The sequence below is a fragment of the Dromiciops gliroides genome, chromosome 3 (genome assembly GCF_019393635.1).
Source record: "Dromiciops gliroides isolate mDroGli1 chromosome 3, mDroGli1.pri, whole genome shotgun sequence".
Classification (NCBI taxonomy): domain Eukaryota; kingdom Metazoa; phylum Chordata; class Mammalia; order Microbiotheria; family Microbiotheriidae; genus Dromiciops; species Dromiciops gliroides.
In genome coordinates, this window is record NC_057863.1 from 296,691,717 (window position 1) to 296,709,094 (window position 17,378).

The window sequence follows — 17,378 nt, forward strand, 5'->3', positions numbered from 1 at the left end:
CTGTGTCTACACCTAGGCTGGCAGCCATGTCAGGTTATCCGTAAATATGGTAAAGTTCTGTGGGTTGAATCTGTGGTCTAGAAGTCTCTGTAGCAGTTTTGGCCAGGAAAGGAGTTGCCTTTGGGTGCCAATCTCCTGCCCTGTAATAATACAGAGTCTCCTTCACTGGATGCATCATTTTCAGTAATCATATATGGTTCAGAAAGTCTTTGTACGGGTGGTAGACAGTTTCTTTTTCTCAATCTTTTCCTAGGTGACTGTCTATCAGTTCTCTCTGCCTTCTCATGAAAAGGGGGATTAGGGTGGAGTATCTAGGCTCTTTGCAAATGACTTTAGCCCCCACTCATGGTATCCCCTCAAGTGTAGGGAAGGCCCCCTAGCATCCTAGTTCCATTTAACTACATTTTTTTTTACAAAGAAATATTTACTTTGGCATTATAAAACAAATATACTTTGGAAAATAAAAATCTATACAAAGAGAGAAGTGGGGAGAGGTCTTGCCATTGGAGTTGGTAAGAGGAACAGCTGCAGGTGCAGGGAGCGAAGGTTTTTCCTTTCTACATGTGTTCCTTTTACTAACCCCTAATATACTTTTTTTTTTTTTTTGTGGTGCGGGCAATGAAGGTTAAGTGACTTGCCCAGGGTCACACAGCTAGTAAGTTGTCAAGTGTCTGAGGCCAGATTTGAACTCAGGTTTTCCTGAATCAGGGCTGATGCTTTAATCCACTGAGCCACCTAGCTGCCCCCTAATATACTTTAATAAATACTTAGTGCCCCCCCCAAATAAAATAAAAAAATAAAACAAATATACAAACAGCTTAACTTGATTCCTATAGAGCAGGATTCTTAAACTTTTTCCACTTGCAACCCCCTTTCACCTGAGAAATTTTTACACAACCAAAGGTATATAGGTGTATAAATAGGTATACATAACCTTTTACTGTTGCCAATTTTTTCATGACCCCCACATTCAGTTATGCAACCCCATATGGGTTTGTGACCCACAATTTAAGAAGCTTTTCCATAAAGCACAGTCCCAGTTCAATGATCACACGCACATACACACATACCTATCTAGTCCCAGGCACCCTTGCTTCTCAGGGCTTCCTTGCCAGGCTAGCGTGCTACAATAACCCCCTGGAATCCTGGCTCCAAGGCTCCCATGGTTCAAACTCCTAGGTTGTAGGGGTCATGTTCGGGGACTCGGAAAAGCAGGCCATCTGAGCATGTTCCAAAGACCCAACTACATATTTCCTTTTGTTTGAAAGTTGTCTTCCCCTCTGTCTCATTGGGAGATTATCAGGACTGTCCTGAGTACACATTTATGGCAAGACAAAGCCATCTGAGATGATGGAGGGAGATCTGGAACATGTTGCCCACAGCTCTGTCTTTGTTCCTTTGAGCTTTTTGCTGTTTGTCCTCAAGACTAAGAACTTTCACAATGGGTGCTGAGGGCAGTCACACATTTCTGTTGGGAGCAGCTTTGGTAGGGAGTAAGATGACACTAGACCAGAAGCAAGAGCAGTGCACATCAGGTCTGGAGAGCAGAAGCCATAGCAAGTCCACATTGGTAAACAAGACAGGCGATTTTCAAAAACTTCATTGACTGATAAGATAGCCAAGAAACCAATTCACTTCCAGACCTTTTGGTTTCACCCTTGCTTTCATTGCTCCACACTAGGACCATAGATCAGCCCTAGACACCAACCCAACTTCTCTTTCTATGACCTGTGGATATAGGAGAAAGATCTGGGTTAGGGGATAAATCCAACTCTAGGCTTCTTGCCTCCAGTCTCTCCCCAGTCCAGTCTATCCTTCACTATTCTGTTACATTGATCTTCCTAAATCACAAGTCTGATCATATTCCCCCCTAATTCAATAAACTCCAGTAGCTCCCTAAAATTTCCAGGATTAAATATAAAATCCTCTGTTTGGCATTCAAAGCCCTTCACAACCTAGCCCTTTTCAGTCTTCTTACACCTTACTAACCCTACATATTCTGAGATCCAGTAACACTGGGACCTGCTGTACCCCCTACAAAATAAAAAAATACTGTATCTCCTGACTCTGGGCATTTTCATTGGCTTTCTCTCATTCCTGGAATTATCTCCCTTCTAATCTCTGTCTCCTGCCTTCCCTGGTTTCCTTCTAGTCCCAGCTAAAATCCCACCTTCTTTTTTTGGGGGGGAAGGGGGAGGCAATGGAGGTTAAGTGATTTGCCCAGGGTCACACAACTAATAAATGTCAAGTATCTCTGGCTGGATTTTAACTCAGGTATTCCTGAATCCACTTCCAGTGCTTTATCTATTTCACTACCCTAAAATCCCACTTTCTACAAGAAACCTTACCTGATCTCCCTTAATTGGTTATTTCCAGTTTATCACATGCATATGTATGTCATATATATTGTTTGTGGTTGTTTCTCCCAATAGCCAACTTCTTCAGAGCAGAGACTGTCTTTTGCCTTTCTTAGTACCACTCAGTATCACTTAGCACAGGAGCTGGCACAGAGTAGGTGCTTAATCAATGGTCATTGATTAACTGACTGAACATTCTCAGAATTTATTTTCTCTCCCTCCCACATCACTCCTCCTCATGAAAGAAAAACTAAAACAAAGACTGAATGTTTGTAACAAATATTCATACTCAAGCAAAACAGATTTCCTCACTGGCCATATGTAAAAATGGATTTCTCCTCCCACACATTTAGTCCATTACCTACCTCTCTGTCAAGAGGTGGAGAACATTCTTCTTCATCTGATCCTGGGAATCAAGTTTGGTCATTGTGTTGTTCAGAATCCGTAAGTGTTTCAAATCTGTTCATTTTTACAGTCTTTTTATATTATAAATTGTTTTCCTGGGGCAGCTAGTTGGCACAGTGGATAAAGCACCGGCCCTAGATTCAGAAGGACCTGAGTTTGAATACGTCCTCAGACACTTGGCACTTACTAGCTGTGTGACCTTAGGCAAGTCACTTAGCCTTCATTGCCCTGCCAAAAAACCAAAACCAAAACCAAACAAACAAACAAAACCATAAATTGTTTTCCTAGTTCTACTCACTTCATTCATATTGCATCGGTTCATACAAATCTTCCTAAATTTCTCCGGATCCATCCTTTTTGTCATTTCTTGTGGCCCAGGAGTATTCTATTACATTCACATGTCATAATTTTTAAAAAAATCTTTCCCCATTGGAGAGATGTCTGCTAGCTTTTCAGTTCTTTGCCATCACAAAGCTATTCATATTTTTGTTGAATATGACCAATAAAAGTGAAGGACTTGGAGTCAGGAAGTCCTGAGTTTGAATCCAGCCTCAGACACTTAATAGCTATGTGACCGTGAACAAGTCATTTGACTTCTTTGACTCAATTTCTTCCATAAAATGCTTTTCCTCTTTCTTAGGCATCTTCTTAACCCGATGTTAATTTCCCAAACAGGGAAGCATTAGGATGTAGAGGGCAAAAATATAGTTTGAACAATACTTGTTAGGCTATAGGGAGACATGGAAGGGTTTTGAACAGAAGAGTGATAAGATTAGATGTGTCTACAAGGTATATTAATAAATCATGACCTGGAGAGAGAAAGGATAGAGGTGGAACGTCCAGTAAGGAGGATGTTGCAGTCATCAAGACAAGTAGTAATGAAAATCTGTTTTTGAGTGACACTAGAAATAAAGAAGAGAGGGAAGATTAGCAAGGCATTGTAGAGGTATAATCATTAGGATTTAGTAATTGATTAAATGTGAAAAGTGAAGGGAAAATGAGTTTAAAAAACTAAACTGAGGGGCGGCTAGGTGGTGCAGTAGATAAAGCACTGGCCCTGGACTCAGGAGTTCCTGAGTTCAAATCCGGCCTCAGACACTTGACACTTACCAACTGTGTGACCTTGGGCAAGTCACTTAACCCCAATTGCTCTGCAAAAAAACAAACAAAAAAAATTAAACTGAGGTTTTGGGCTGTTTGTTTAATTTAATGCAAGAACAGTAAATACATTAGCAATATTCATTTTAATTCTGAGCTCATCAACTTGGTTCCCAGTATTACACCTGAGCTGAAATATTTTGTAACTTTCAGTTCCCAGAAGCCAAAGGTCCAGATCACTTTGGGATTAAGACCACAAGATCACAAATAAGAGTGATGGACTTGGAGTCCTGAATTTGAATCCAACCTCAGACACTTACTAGCTCTGTAAGTGTGGATAAGTCACTTGACACTGTCTCACTTTCTTTTTCTGTAAAATGGGGATAAATAGTACTTACCTCATAGATTTGTCAATCAGTCAATAAATATTTATTATGTATTTACTCTGTGCAAGGTGCTGTGCCTTGTTATGAGGAGCAAACAAAATAACATATGTAAAGTTCTTTGCAAACCTTAAAATGCCATATAAATGGGCAGCTAGGTGGCACAGTGGATAGAGAACCGTCCCTGGATTCAGGAGGACCTGAGTTCAAATCTGGCCTTGGACACTTAACAATTACTAGCTGTGTGACCCTAGGCAAGTCACTTAACCCCAATTGCCTCACCAAAAAAAAAAAAAGCCATATAAATACTAACTATTATTAATTTGTAGTGTCAAGAGATTTAAAGGAATATGTGACCCTTAAAGTAGGTGGATACAACTTGCCTTTATTTTAGCTATTCAAATTGCTCTTTTGACATAGAGTCAGTCAATCAATATACATTTATCAAATGCCAACTATATGCCAGGCACTGTACCTGCTCAAAAGAAACATAAGAGGCGCAGATTTAGAAGATGCAACCCAAATGTTCACATAGATTATTTGTGCCCCACCTGTGGTAGAGCCTTCGGAGCTCATACTGGTCTGATCAGCCACAGTTGAACACACTGTAACTTGATTCTAACATAGTGATGCTATTTTAGTCCTCTTTGAGAAGAAAAGACAACAACCAACCAATCAAGTGTCTACTATATGTATATGTATATGTATGTGTATATGTATATGTATACACATACATATATATAAATGATTGGAGTGATGCCACCTGCTGGAAAGTTACTGTAGGAAAGCTCTGCCATGAGGAGAAGGTGTCTGAGGGCAAGCCATGCAGGTTTTCCTCCATGTCAGGAAGTGATGTTTGCTCATGGGGACTGTCTATCAAAGCTACCAGCCAATTAGCTTGGAGCTATGTGTGCATGTTCCCAGTTTCACAGGAGGTGTTGGGTCCTTTTTATTCCTGACCTTGCCATGGCAGGGCGGATGATGGAGTCTCTTAGAAATAGTTAGATTTTTACCTTTCTCTCTAATCATTAGGTCCTAATACTCTTTAATAAATACTTTTGCTAAAGCTTCTAATTTATTGGCAACCATTCATTAGATATTTTAGACAGTATAGCTAGGGTTTTAGCTCCTTAAAATATGTACATACATATAGATACATACATACATATATATAATTGTGAAAAGTTTAAAGTCCAGTATAAAAGTCAGTTATTATAATCATTATTTCAGCTCTTACACTAATGAACTATATGGTCTTTGGTAAGTGGTTTTAATTCTCTGAGTCTTAGTTTTCTCATCTATAAAATGGGGGTTATAATTTTTATGCTACTTACCTCATTGGGCTCTTATAAAGTGCTTCCCATACCTTAAAGTACTATATAAGTGTGAGTTACTATTGTCCAATGAGGAAAATACTGTTATATAAATCATATTGAAACACAATGCTGTTAAAATGCACAATTAGAATCTTGGCAGAATGCCTAACATTTGCTTTTTTAAATTCTTAAAAGTAGGAGAAAAAGTGTTTGCTAAATTGATGTGAATTAAGAATAGATTTAAATAAGTTTGGTAGAGAGGAAGAGATTGAGTTTTCATATCTCTTCTTTAAAAAATTCTGAACAGGACAGTAATGCTCCGGGTTTGGGGCCAGTTTATATAGGAAGGGAGGGAGAAAGGGAGAGAAGGAAGGAGGGAGGGAGGAAGGAAGGAAGGAAGGAAGGAAGGAAGGAAGGAAGGAAGGAAGGAAGGAAGGAAGGAAGGAAGGAAGGAAGGAAGGAAGGAAGGAAGGAAGGGAGAAAATGAGGGAGAGAGAGAAGAAAAAAGAATGTTTGTCATTCAGACAGCACAAGTAGTTGAGCTGGCCCACAATGACACAGTTTATTCATTAGAAAGAATTTGTTGCCATAGCTCCAGTGAGAGACAGGGCAGATTAAACAATGACCAAAAAAAGAAAAAGAATAATACAGCTTTAGCTGCCTGTCCCTGCACAACCATTCATTGTAGCCCCAGTATAACCATAGGGCTATTGGCCAGAGCACTGCAAGTATAAATGAAGCACAGTATAGAAGATACTGAAGACTTCGCATTAAGGTAGAATACACACAACTTTGAGCTTAGTTTATTCAATGGTTTTAACATTGATAGCTAGTCTGAGCTGATCTTTAATCTCTCTTTGGACATAGGTGGTGGGCATAACCTTTGGTCAGCTGCTTTCCATAAAAAAGTCAGGAATTTCATTGCTTGATGCAGAGAAATCAAAGGAGTCCTGAAGAAGTGGACCAAGATCAAGGTGTAAGAAAATCCAGCTGCGGAGATGGTAGGCTGCCAGGAGTGCAGGACAGAAGAGAAGATGGGGGACATTTACACTCCCAAATTGTCACGCAAGGTAATACGAATGCTTCTCTCACGATGTGTCTGCTTCTTTTTCAAAGAGATTATCAAAACAGTTTTTAAGTTAATAATACAGTATTCTGTGAGTGTAAAAGATAATGTGCTTCATTGTTCTATCTGTACTAAAAGTAAACTATTGCAGTTCTGTATTTAAATTATACAAATGATAAAATTCAGGCCAACATTTCTTTCTCCACTTACTGCTACATCTAATCCTCATAGCAATAGAAAAATATTTTAATAAATTGTTACCAATACATAAAATGAAAAACATCACTGTTATAGAGTTTACAGAACCCTCACATAGGCACTTTCTTCAGGGTCCAAGCTTTGGGACTGCCAGAATTTAACAAGGAGGTTCTTTTGATATGTAGAGGTACCATTTAAAAATTGGGGGGCATGGGGCAGATAGATGGTGCAGTGGAGCACCGGCCCTGGATTCAGGAATAGCTGAGTTCGAATCCAGCCTCAGACATTTAACACTAGCTGTGTGACCCTGGGCAAGTCACTTAACCCCAATTGCCTCACCAAAAAAAAAAAAAATTGGGGGGCAGCTAGGTGGCATAATGGATAAAGCACCAGCCCTGAATTTAGGAGGACCTGAGTTCAAATCTGGCCTCAAGCATTTGACACTTACTAGCTGTGTGGCCCTGGGCAAGTCACTTAACCCTCATTGCCTCACCAAAAATAGATAGATACATAGATAGATATTTGAATAAATATTTTAATAAATGAATGAATGAATAGATAGATAGATAGATAGATAGATAGATAGATAGATAGATAGATAGATAGATGAATAAAATAAAATAAAAATTGGACACACTGACCTAAATGAATCTCTCATTAGAATTTTGGTGGATTTCTGGGGAAAGGGAAGCCTTCCCATGTCTCAAATTCCTCTGACTGTGTATAAATTTAGCCATGCTCTTCAATTTATAAAAGACAGAGCCTAGTGGTAGGTATGCCAGATCTTCTATTTCCTGGCCTATAGAAGAACAGGGATCAGAACCTCATTATAATGTTTTTGAAAAGCTGTTGGCCTCTGGCTTAATGATTGTCTGTTATATAAAGTAGGTCTTTGTCTCAGACTACTAAGCATTTGAGCAAAATGTTTTCTAGACCCTAAAAAGTTGAGCCCTTCCTGTTGATTTCATTTTTTCTTTAATTCTAGAAAGTTTGAATGTTGAAAGCGCATCATCTATTTTGGTAAAAGAGTTAGGGGAGCCTTCGTGTCACACTAGTTATTACAGAGAATGCTGGGTGCCACTTGGAAAACAATTTAACCTTTTTTGTCCTCAGTGTCATAGGCATAAATTCTGGATACCAAGTAACATTTTAAGAAAGAGACCTCCCACTCCTCCTTTCATGGCTTATCCTGTCAAAGCAGTTTTTATGATTTTCTATGCTTCTTTTTCTTTGTCAAATGGGGATGATAATGATAGATTATTATTAATCTACTTCATTCAAAGAGTTTTTATGCCTACTATGTGCAGAGGGCAAGATAGAAAAGACAAATCTTAATCAATACATAATCTCTACCTTCATGAAGCTTATAGTCTGGTAGGGAGAGAAGTCACCAAAGTTAACTTACACTATTACATGACACATTACATGACAATTACATTAAATAATTGAAAAAACAAAATGATGTGAGATAACCAAAGGTATCTCCCCAACCCGGAGATCAAGGATGGCAAAATGGAAGAGGTGGAATTTGGATTTTAAAGGATGGGCAGGACTTCAACAAGGGAAGAGCTTTAGGGAAAGCAATCCAGGCACAGAAAAGCACAAAGCATCAGACCTTTATGTTTTAAAGTAGTCTCCTAAGGCTGGAACATAGGATGTATAGGGAAGTTTGGTGTTGAAATCACAAGACTCTTGCTATAAAAGTTCTTTCTTTATGTTCTGGTGATTTAAACTATTATCTTAAAAGTTTATGGGCTTTGTTTTTTATACCACACTCATTTCTAGATATTCCTCTGCCACCTTTACCACCCATAGAGAACCCCCTGTTGTTTGTTGTTGTTTTTTCTTTTTTTTTCCTTTCTTTTTTTTTTTTTTTTTTTTTGCTGGGCAATGGGGGTTAAGTGACTTGCACAGGGTCACACAGCCAATGTCAAGTGTCTGAGGCTGCATTTGGACTCAGGTCCTCCTAATTCCAGGGCTGGTGCTCTTTCTACTGCTCCACCTAGCTGTCCCATGATTATACCTTTTTGCAGGGTAGGGGATGAAGAATGGGTGTAGGGGTAGAGCTCAGACCTGCAAATTCATAGGTATAAGGAAGTCCTAGTGAGGAAACATCTTTTATTGAGGCAAATCAGCAGTGGTTCTGCAACTCCAAGTTTTAGAGAACTGCCTGGGGCACGAAGAGATTAAGTCACCCACTACGTACCTGACACAGGACTTGAATTCAGGTTTTCTTAACTCTCTCTCATCAGTCTTCTAACTACCACGACAAGCTGTGTGTTATAGAAATCATATATAGAAATACAAATGAAATCACAAATTCAGTCCCTAACCCTTTTGGGCCCTCAGAAAAAGAAACTGGCAGTCAGACAACCTCTCCTTCCTCAGTTTGCTCACTGAATCGTCCCACAAGAATACAAAGAGCTGTGCAGCAAGAGTCTGGCTAGCCCTGGGAGGGCCCTGTGAAAACTGGTTTTCCCCTTCTTTTCGTAGTGCCAGTCATTAGGAAAGAAGCAGAACTGTTCTACTTCCTATTATTTTTTCTGGGTTAGCTTTTAATGCCCCAGAATTAACTCCCACTTAAAATGGGAACTGGCATAAAATTAAGCAATTTTGCTCTATTCCCACAATGGATCCATGTGTTGTAAAAATACCAGCACTCTCAACTCCTTGATCCTCTCCCACCCCATCCACCCTCTCAGGGAATGAAAGAAAAAAAAATCTTTTTGTTTTCTGAACTGTAAATTCACACTCTCACACCCCTTCTGTCCTCCCTCTGAGATGATAGATAGATAGATGAATTAATAAATAAACAAATAAATGGATAGATTAGTAGGTAGATAAACAAATGAATAAATTAAGTGGAAATGGCAAAAATATCTTTTAAAATTTAATTTTCTCATAGATGAAATAAAAATAGGAACTTCAGAGATGTTTTCTTTGTTTTTTGCACTGAACCCAGGATTTCATTGTTATAGGGAACTATATGAGGACACTCCCTCTATCAATGTAGGCCAGCATCAGATTTACAATTTACAACCTTTGAGAGTTGCCTAGGGCATTGAGAAGTCTGCCATAGTTTGTGTGTGTGTGTGTGTGTATGTATGTATACGTACATGTACATACATACATACATACATATGCCTAATAGTCTATAGACTACTCCACACTACTTTTTTCAGTAAATATTTGATGAAGGTTTACTATGTGGAGGATATAAAAAGGCAAACAACAAAGTCCCATCATAATGACTTCTATAAATAGAAAAAAAAGAGGATAAAATTCCAGGAAAACTGTAAAGACGGGTTTGTTTATAGTATATTTGAAGAACATGGAGTAGATTGGTTTGGCAGGAGCAGAGAATGAACTTTCTGAGTCTTTCATATAATAGTAAGTCTTGGGAGAAAAGGAATAGAGAAAAAATAGAGTATACTAAAGAACTTATATTAGATTTATGGAATAGATTTTCTGTTTCCTTCTTTCTTACCTCCAACTATAGCAACTCAACCTCTGGTTTTCATTTTTGGGTAATGGCAACATTGGGCTAATGAGAACAGGAGGAAGATAGGGATAGACCATCACTGGTCAAAGTAGTAATCAGTGTGTGTGTGTGTGTGTATACATGAATGTATGTGTATATGCATTTTTTAGAGTAACTACTATGTGCAAGGCACTGTATGAAGAAAGGTAGGAAAATACAATGGGACATAAATGGAGTCTCTGCTCTGTAGGAAACATCTTTATCTTCTGTTAGCTAGTTGGCAATATGAGACAAATGTCTAGGAAGATAACTAATAGCACATAAAATACATTTCGATACAATAATACAACAAGTGAATGATAATGCCAAAGGATTGACATAGATGATAAGTACTATCAGAATTAAAATTATTGAAATATCAGGATAAAGAGTATTGATTTTAGATTTAGAAGACCAAGGTTCAAATCTCAGTCTGTTCACTTATTAGTGTTAAGGGCTAAAATTCTAGCTAAACTGTCTAAAATATCTAATGAGTGGTCGCCAATAAATTATAAGCTTTAGCAAGAGTTAGACTTTTAAGCATTTATTAAGGAGAATAATAATTTGATAAAGAGAGAGAGAAAGGCCTAGATTCCTATCTATTAAAGGGAGAGTGCATTTCTAGCTCCCTTCTCTGCCGGAGTCCTCAGGAAAGAGCCCCAGTCAGAGTGCCAGGTTCCTCCCTTTTTCCTCCCATAAGCAGATGTCACTTCCTGATGCCAAAGAAAAGACTCCTGGTCTTGCCCTCAAAGACCTTCACTTCATAGGCAGAACTCTTCTACAGTAAATCTCCAGCAGGTGGCGTCATTCCAATCGTTACATTAGCTATGACTTTGTGCAAATCACTTAACCTCCCTGAATCAAAGTTGTCCCATCTGTAAAATAAGGAGGTTGTAATAGTTCTGGGGTTTTTAAGCTTTTCCCACATCATGGGCCCCTTTAGCAGTCTGTTGAAACCTTCAGACTCCTTCTCAAAATGTTTTAAAGGTATAAAATAAGGTTTCAATGGAAATCATTTATATCTAAATGCAGTTATCAAAATATATTTTTAAGACCCACAACAAGTTTATAGATAGCAGGTTAAGAACCTCTGGATTAGATGATCCCTTTGGTCTCTTCCAGCCCAAAGTCTAAGTTCCTATGTCCTCCATAGGCCAGAGCTCTCAGGCAGAATATCATGTAGCCATTTCCCAGTGTGCACCAACAGTGGTTGTTAGGTCATCTTAGCCTTAGGATTAGGGGTCCTGCTAGAAATGATCCCTATTCAACAGAAAACCATTTAATCTTTGACATCATTCTCTCAATGGGTCTGTTAGACACCCCATCCACCTTAGTGGCTAGAGAGAAATAAATTTAGGACCCAGCAATCACTTCAAAGTTTTTTCAGCTACTGCAGCTCAGCATTCAAGCTCTCTCCCCCTTCCTTCAACTCTAACTTCTTCTTCTTCTTCTTCTTCTTCTTCTTCTTCTTCTTCTTCTTCTTCTTCTTCTTCTTCTTCTTCTTCTTCTTCTTCTTCTTCTTCTTCTCCTTCTTCTCCTTCTCCTTCTCCTCCTCCTCCTCCTCCTCCTCCTCCTCCTCCTCCTCCTCCTCCTCCTCCTCCTCCTCCTCCTCCTCCTTCTCTTTTGGTGCAAGGCAATGAGGGTCAAGTGACTTACCCAAGGTTACACAGCTAGTAAGTGTCAAGTGTCTGAGGCCGGATTTGAACTTAGGTCCTCCTGAATCCAGGGCCAGTGTTTTATCCACCATGCCATCTAGTTTCCCTCAGCTCTAACTTCTGTACCCCACCCTAGCAATCCACATTCACACACACACACACATACATGATACAGACTTAGTATTGTCTGCTCTGATTTAACATACAATTGTAACATCTTTGTCTCTCCCCTCTCTTCCCTCTTTATCAGAACACGACATAAGAATATCAACATAAGAATACCAAATATGACCCATGAACATCATCACACAATTATATAACAGTTCCCATGGGAGCTGGGCTAGGGAAAGCAAATTAAACATGAAGACTTCTACTTAATAATTACATGATGGATCCAATATTATCCAGACCAGCGTTGACTGTTTTAACAATGGAAACCTGTCTCTTTGGTAGACAGCTTCCAAATTCCCTTCTTCTCTTTCTACCACTGAATCAACCCCATCAATATGACTTATGTAAATAAATTCTGCAGAGTGCCTGCAAGATTTCATATTCTGTTCCCTGTTTAATAAAGAAATGCCCTACCTCCATAGTCTATTAATTAAGGAGGCAATCAGTGCATAGTTAGAGTATGGTATGTGAAACTAAAAATGCAATAAAATCAGAGCACTGCTAGTTTTTTAAAAAATGAATAACAAATTAGGGTCACTGTGCTATAGTAATCACATTTTAAATTAGTTCTCTTGAGAACGACTTTAATAACCTCCATGTGTAGGTTAAGGAGAGGGAAGAACAGGAAATTTAATTACCAAGGAAAGACTCCATCTAAGAATTTGGGTGACATTAACCACATGATGCTTTTTTTTTTCAGTGTATTTTTTAAATACAGTTTGATAGTTTCTTTGCAATACCAAGCTAGCATAGTAACGGAAAGATTTTATCCTAAAACCATCTCTGTATTTATTCAGAAATTCATTTTTCAAGAAATAAGCTGGATCATGACAAATTCCTAAGATAAGGAAGTGGGTCATTTGTTTCACATTTTGATATATAGCAAAATTATAATAAAGAATAATAAAGAAAGATTAAGAAAGGCTATATGTTTGGGGGTGCCATGGAAGAAAGAAGGATGCTAGGGGAATGATGGAACATGTTGAAAATACACAAATCTACAGTTCTGTCAGATATGACTCATATAGTCAATATACAATTGTCACATAGTCCACCAAAAGGTCGTTGTTTTTTTTTTTGGTGAGGCAATTGGGGTTAAGTGACTTGCCCAGGGTCACACAGCTAGTAAGTGTTAAGTGTCTAAGGCCGGATTTGAACTCAGGTCCTCCTGACTCCTGGGCTGGTGCTCTATCCACTGGGCCACCTAGCTGCCCCCAAAAGGTCTTTCATTCAGAGTTTCCTAGCTATAAACCCCAATTTAAAAAATAGTAATTTATGAATTAACTGCTGAAAAACAATGCTATCTTAACTATCAATAAGCACTTTTGCCTTGGAAGGACCACTTCCACTCCTGCTCTCCCCCTGTATCTCTTCAAGCAGATTTTCTCTGTGTTTCTTACACAAATGTCCTTTTTCTGCCCCTTTTGGTAGATAACATGTCCACATTAGAATGGGGCAGTATCTTACAATAGGAGGCTCACAATCTAAGTGTCATTCTTGATTCCTCACAATATCTGTCTCTGTCTCTTATTCTCTGTCTCTCTGTCTCTATCTCTGTCTCTGTCTGTCTGTCTGTCTGTCTCTCTCTCACACACACACACACACCATATCCAATCAGTTTTCAAGACCTGTTGATTTCACCTTTGCAACATCTCTGTAATATGCCCCCTTCTCTTGTCTGACATTTGCCACCACTGTAGTTCAGGCTCTCATTGTCTAGACTACTGCTATAGCCTACTGGTGGGTTTATGTGCCTTAAAACTCTCCCATCTCCAATCTGTCCTCCATTCAGTCACTAAACTGATTTTTCTCAAGTATAATTCTGAACACATCACCACCCTACTCAGTAAACTCCAGAGACTCCCAATTGCCTACAGGATAAAATACAAAATCCTCTGATATTCCAATTCCTTCATAAATTAGCCTCCTCCTACCTTTCCTGTCTTCTTACACCTGATTCCCCACTACATACTCTTCAGTCTAATGGCACTGGCCTCCTTGCTGTTCCTAGGAACAAGACACTCCATTTCCTAGCTCTGGGCATTTTTTTCTGGCTCTTCCCATGCCTGGAATACTTTCTGTCTTCATCTTCACCTACTGGCTTCCCTAGTTTCCTTTAAGTCCCAATTAAAATCTCTTCTTCTACAAGAAGCCTTTCCAACCTAAATTCTTCATTCTAGTGTCTACCCACTGTTAATTATTTCCTATTTATCCTGTATGTACCTTGCTCCATAGATATAGTTTTTGCTAGTTGTCTCCTCTATTAGATTGTGAATTCCTTGAGGAAAGGGACTGTCTGTTGCCTTTTTGTATTCCCAGCACTTAGCACAGTACCTGGTATATAGTAGGTACTTAATAAATTTTTATTGACAGACTGACAGCAAGATTGTAGAGGACTCTAAGTGCCAGGCTATAGAATTTGTATTTCATCCCAGTAGCAGGAAAGAGACGATGAAGGCTTGTGAAAAGAAGAGCAACATGGTTAGACCTTCGTCTTGGTGAAATTAATTTGGCAGCGGTATGCAGAAAAGCCCAGAGAGAGGAAAGGATGGAGCCCAGAAGATCAATTAGGAAGGTATTACAATAGCTCAGGGAAGAAATGATGCCCCAAGATGACCCTGAGGTTTTCTATATTGGTAAAAATGGAGGTACAATCAATAGAAATAGGAAACTTGGGCAGTTTAGGGGAGAGAAAAGTAACTAGTTTAATTCTGGACACTAAGGTTGAGATGCCATATGACATTCACATGGATATATGTATAAGACAGCTAGTGATTCAGAAATCCAAAACATCACTTCTGGGTCCTCTGGGCTCATGTGCCAGCATGTCATAGACTAGGATGCTATGCTCCTTCCTGATTCAGGTTATAGGCATAAAGACTTGGATCTGGATAGGGGTGAGCAAGCTTAATATTACTCTTTAAGGTTTTTTTGTTAGTTTTGCTGTTGTTATTTAAGGTGAGAAATATGACCCTCTAGTTATCTAGAGCTCATCAAGTGTCTCTGAAGGCACTTCTAGAAAAGGGGCCATGGAAGAGTTATTGTTATTTTTAGGTTATACAGTATAATCATGTTAAACATATTTCTATATTAGTCATGTTGTGAAAGAAGAATCAGAATAAAAGGGAAAAACCATGAGAAAGGGGAAAAAAACCAAACCTGAATATAGTATGCTTTGATCTGCATTCAGACTCCATAATTATTTTCCTGGATGTGGAGAACATTTTCCATCATGAGTCTTTTGGAATTGTCTTGGATCAACTATGAAAGAGTTTTGAGCAATGGTTTTATCACTGGAATAAGTGAATAGTCCTAAACCACTGTGAGGAATAATCCCCATTTGTAGGTGGAAATTGCTTAATAAAAAATCAGTCTTATTAAGATGACAAATGAAGGGAATAGTCAACATATGAAGGGTTGTGGAAATATAAGCACATTAGTGCACCATTGGTAGAGCTGTGAATTAGTAAACCATTTTGGAAAGCAATTTGGAATTATTTAAATAAGGTGACTAAAATATCCCTTTGACTCAGAGATCCTATCATTAGGCTTGTACCTCAAGTAGGCCATTGATAAAAAGAAACATTTATAGCAACACTCTTTGTTAGATAAAGAATTGGAGGGGGTGGCTAGGTGGTGCAGTGGATAGAGCACCGGCCCTGGATTCAGGAGTACCTGAGTCCAAATCCGGCCTCAGACACTTGACACTAGCTGTGTGACCCTGGGCAAGTCATTTAACCCTCATTGCCCCGCAAAAAAAAAAAAAAAAGAATTGGAAACAAAGTATTTGCTCATCTAATAGGTGATGGCTAAACAATTTGTCGTATATGAATATAATGGAATATTACTTTGCAGTAAAAAACAATGAATGTAATAAATACAGAGAATCATGAAAAGAGTTCCATGAACTGATGCAGAATGGAGTAAACAGAGCCAAGAAAACAATATGCACAATGACCACAATGTAAAAGGAAAGAAAAACATACAAAAAAAGAATATTATAAAATTTCAAGCATAGCTAGAAGGAAGATACCCCTAACAGATAAGTCTGCAAATATTGCAAATATTTGCAGACATTTTTGATGCATTGATTAGTTATGAAGATTTTTTTGGTCCTTTTGCCTTTTTTAATCTTTAAAAAAAAATACTGTTTGGTATATAGGATGCCTCTTTGGAAAGGAGAGGGAGAGGGATTCTGGGGGAAATTATGATGATGTAAAAAACCCAAAATATATGAATAAAAAATCAATCATGTTATTTTTCAGTCATATGTCATAAATGCAATTGAGCAATAGCTATATGAACAGTATAATTTAAGGACATATTATTGGAGCTGTTCCTTTATAATAGCTAGGTAAGCCTAGAGAATCCCAGGTGTTCCTATGAATCAACAACCACCAACACAGGTTTCAAATCATCATTTGAAAGCTATCATATGGTTCATCTCCCTAGAAAGACATCGCTACTGATGTACCAGAATATCTGAAATTCTCACCATTGAAGTCACTCCTTTGGGTCAAAACATTGCCTTCAGAAATCTCCTGTCAAAATACTCTGTGTTTTGGGAAGGAACGACACATTAATCTATTATCACATCTGAGGAAAACTAAATTTAGATGGAAAGGTTTGGAACAAATTTGTGCCCGAGAGGGCAGGAAGCCCAGGATGGGTCATAAAAGAAGGAAGTGCCTATTGATAGAGGATGTTTTTCTTTTTTCTTTTTCTTTTTCTTTCTTTTCTTTTCTTTTTTTTTCTTTTTTTTTTTTTGGTGAGGCAATGAGGGTTAAGTGACTTTCCCAGGGTCACACAGCTATTAAGTATCAAGTGTCTGAGGCCGGATTTGAACTCAGGTTCTCCTGAATCCATGGCCAGTGCTTTATCCACTGTGCTACCTAGATACCTAGAGAATGTTTTTATAATCAGGCAAAGTACTAGAATTAGAAAGTGAGCTACTTTAGGTCAAGGACATGTTTTTGCCTTTCTTTGTATCTCCAGTGCTTAGCTTAGTGCCTGACACATCATCAGAATAAGCATTTATTAAGTGCCCACCATCTGTCAAGCACTATGCTAAATGCTGAGGATTCAAAGAAAGACAAAAGACAGTCCCTGTATTTCAATATAATTGATCTCCTTTGTAATTTTTTATATTTTGTTTTACACATGTAGAAATATTATTCTAAGAAAGGGTCTACAGGATTCACTAGATTGC

The 17,378-nt window shown here is 38.4% G+C and overlaps 1 protein-coding gene across 2 annotated transcripts in view; it reads left to right on the forward strand.

The window, feature by feature from the left end:
- Positions 1–6,194: 6,194 nt before the first annotated feature.
- Positions 6,195–17,378, forward strand: part of PCYT1B (phosphate cytidylyltransferase 1B, choline) — a 126,820-nt gene continuing 115,636 nt past the window's right edge. The window contains exons 1-2 of one of the 2 annotated variants that reach the window (XM_043996176.1): positions 6,195–6,334; positions 6,427–6,629. In XM_043996176.1, coding sequence (XP_043852111.1) covers positions 6,488–6,629 — 142 coding nt within the window. In that variant the 5' untranslated portion in view covers positions 6,195–6,334; positions 6,427–6,487. Of the gene's footprint in view, positions 6,335–6,426; positions 6,630–17,378 lie in introns of those variants that run through there. The other variant, XM_043996175.1, reaches the window with a different exon arrangement.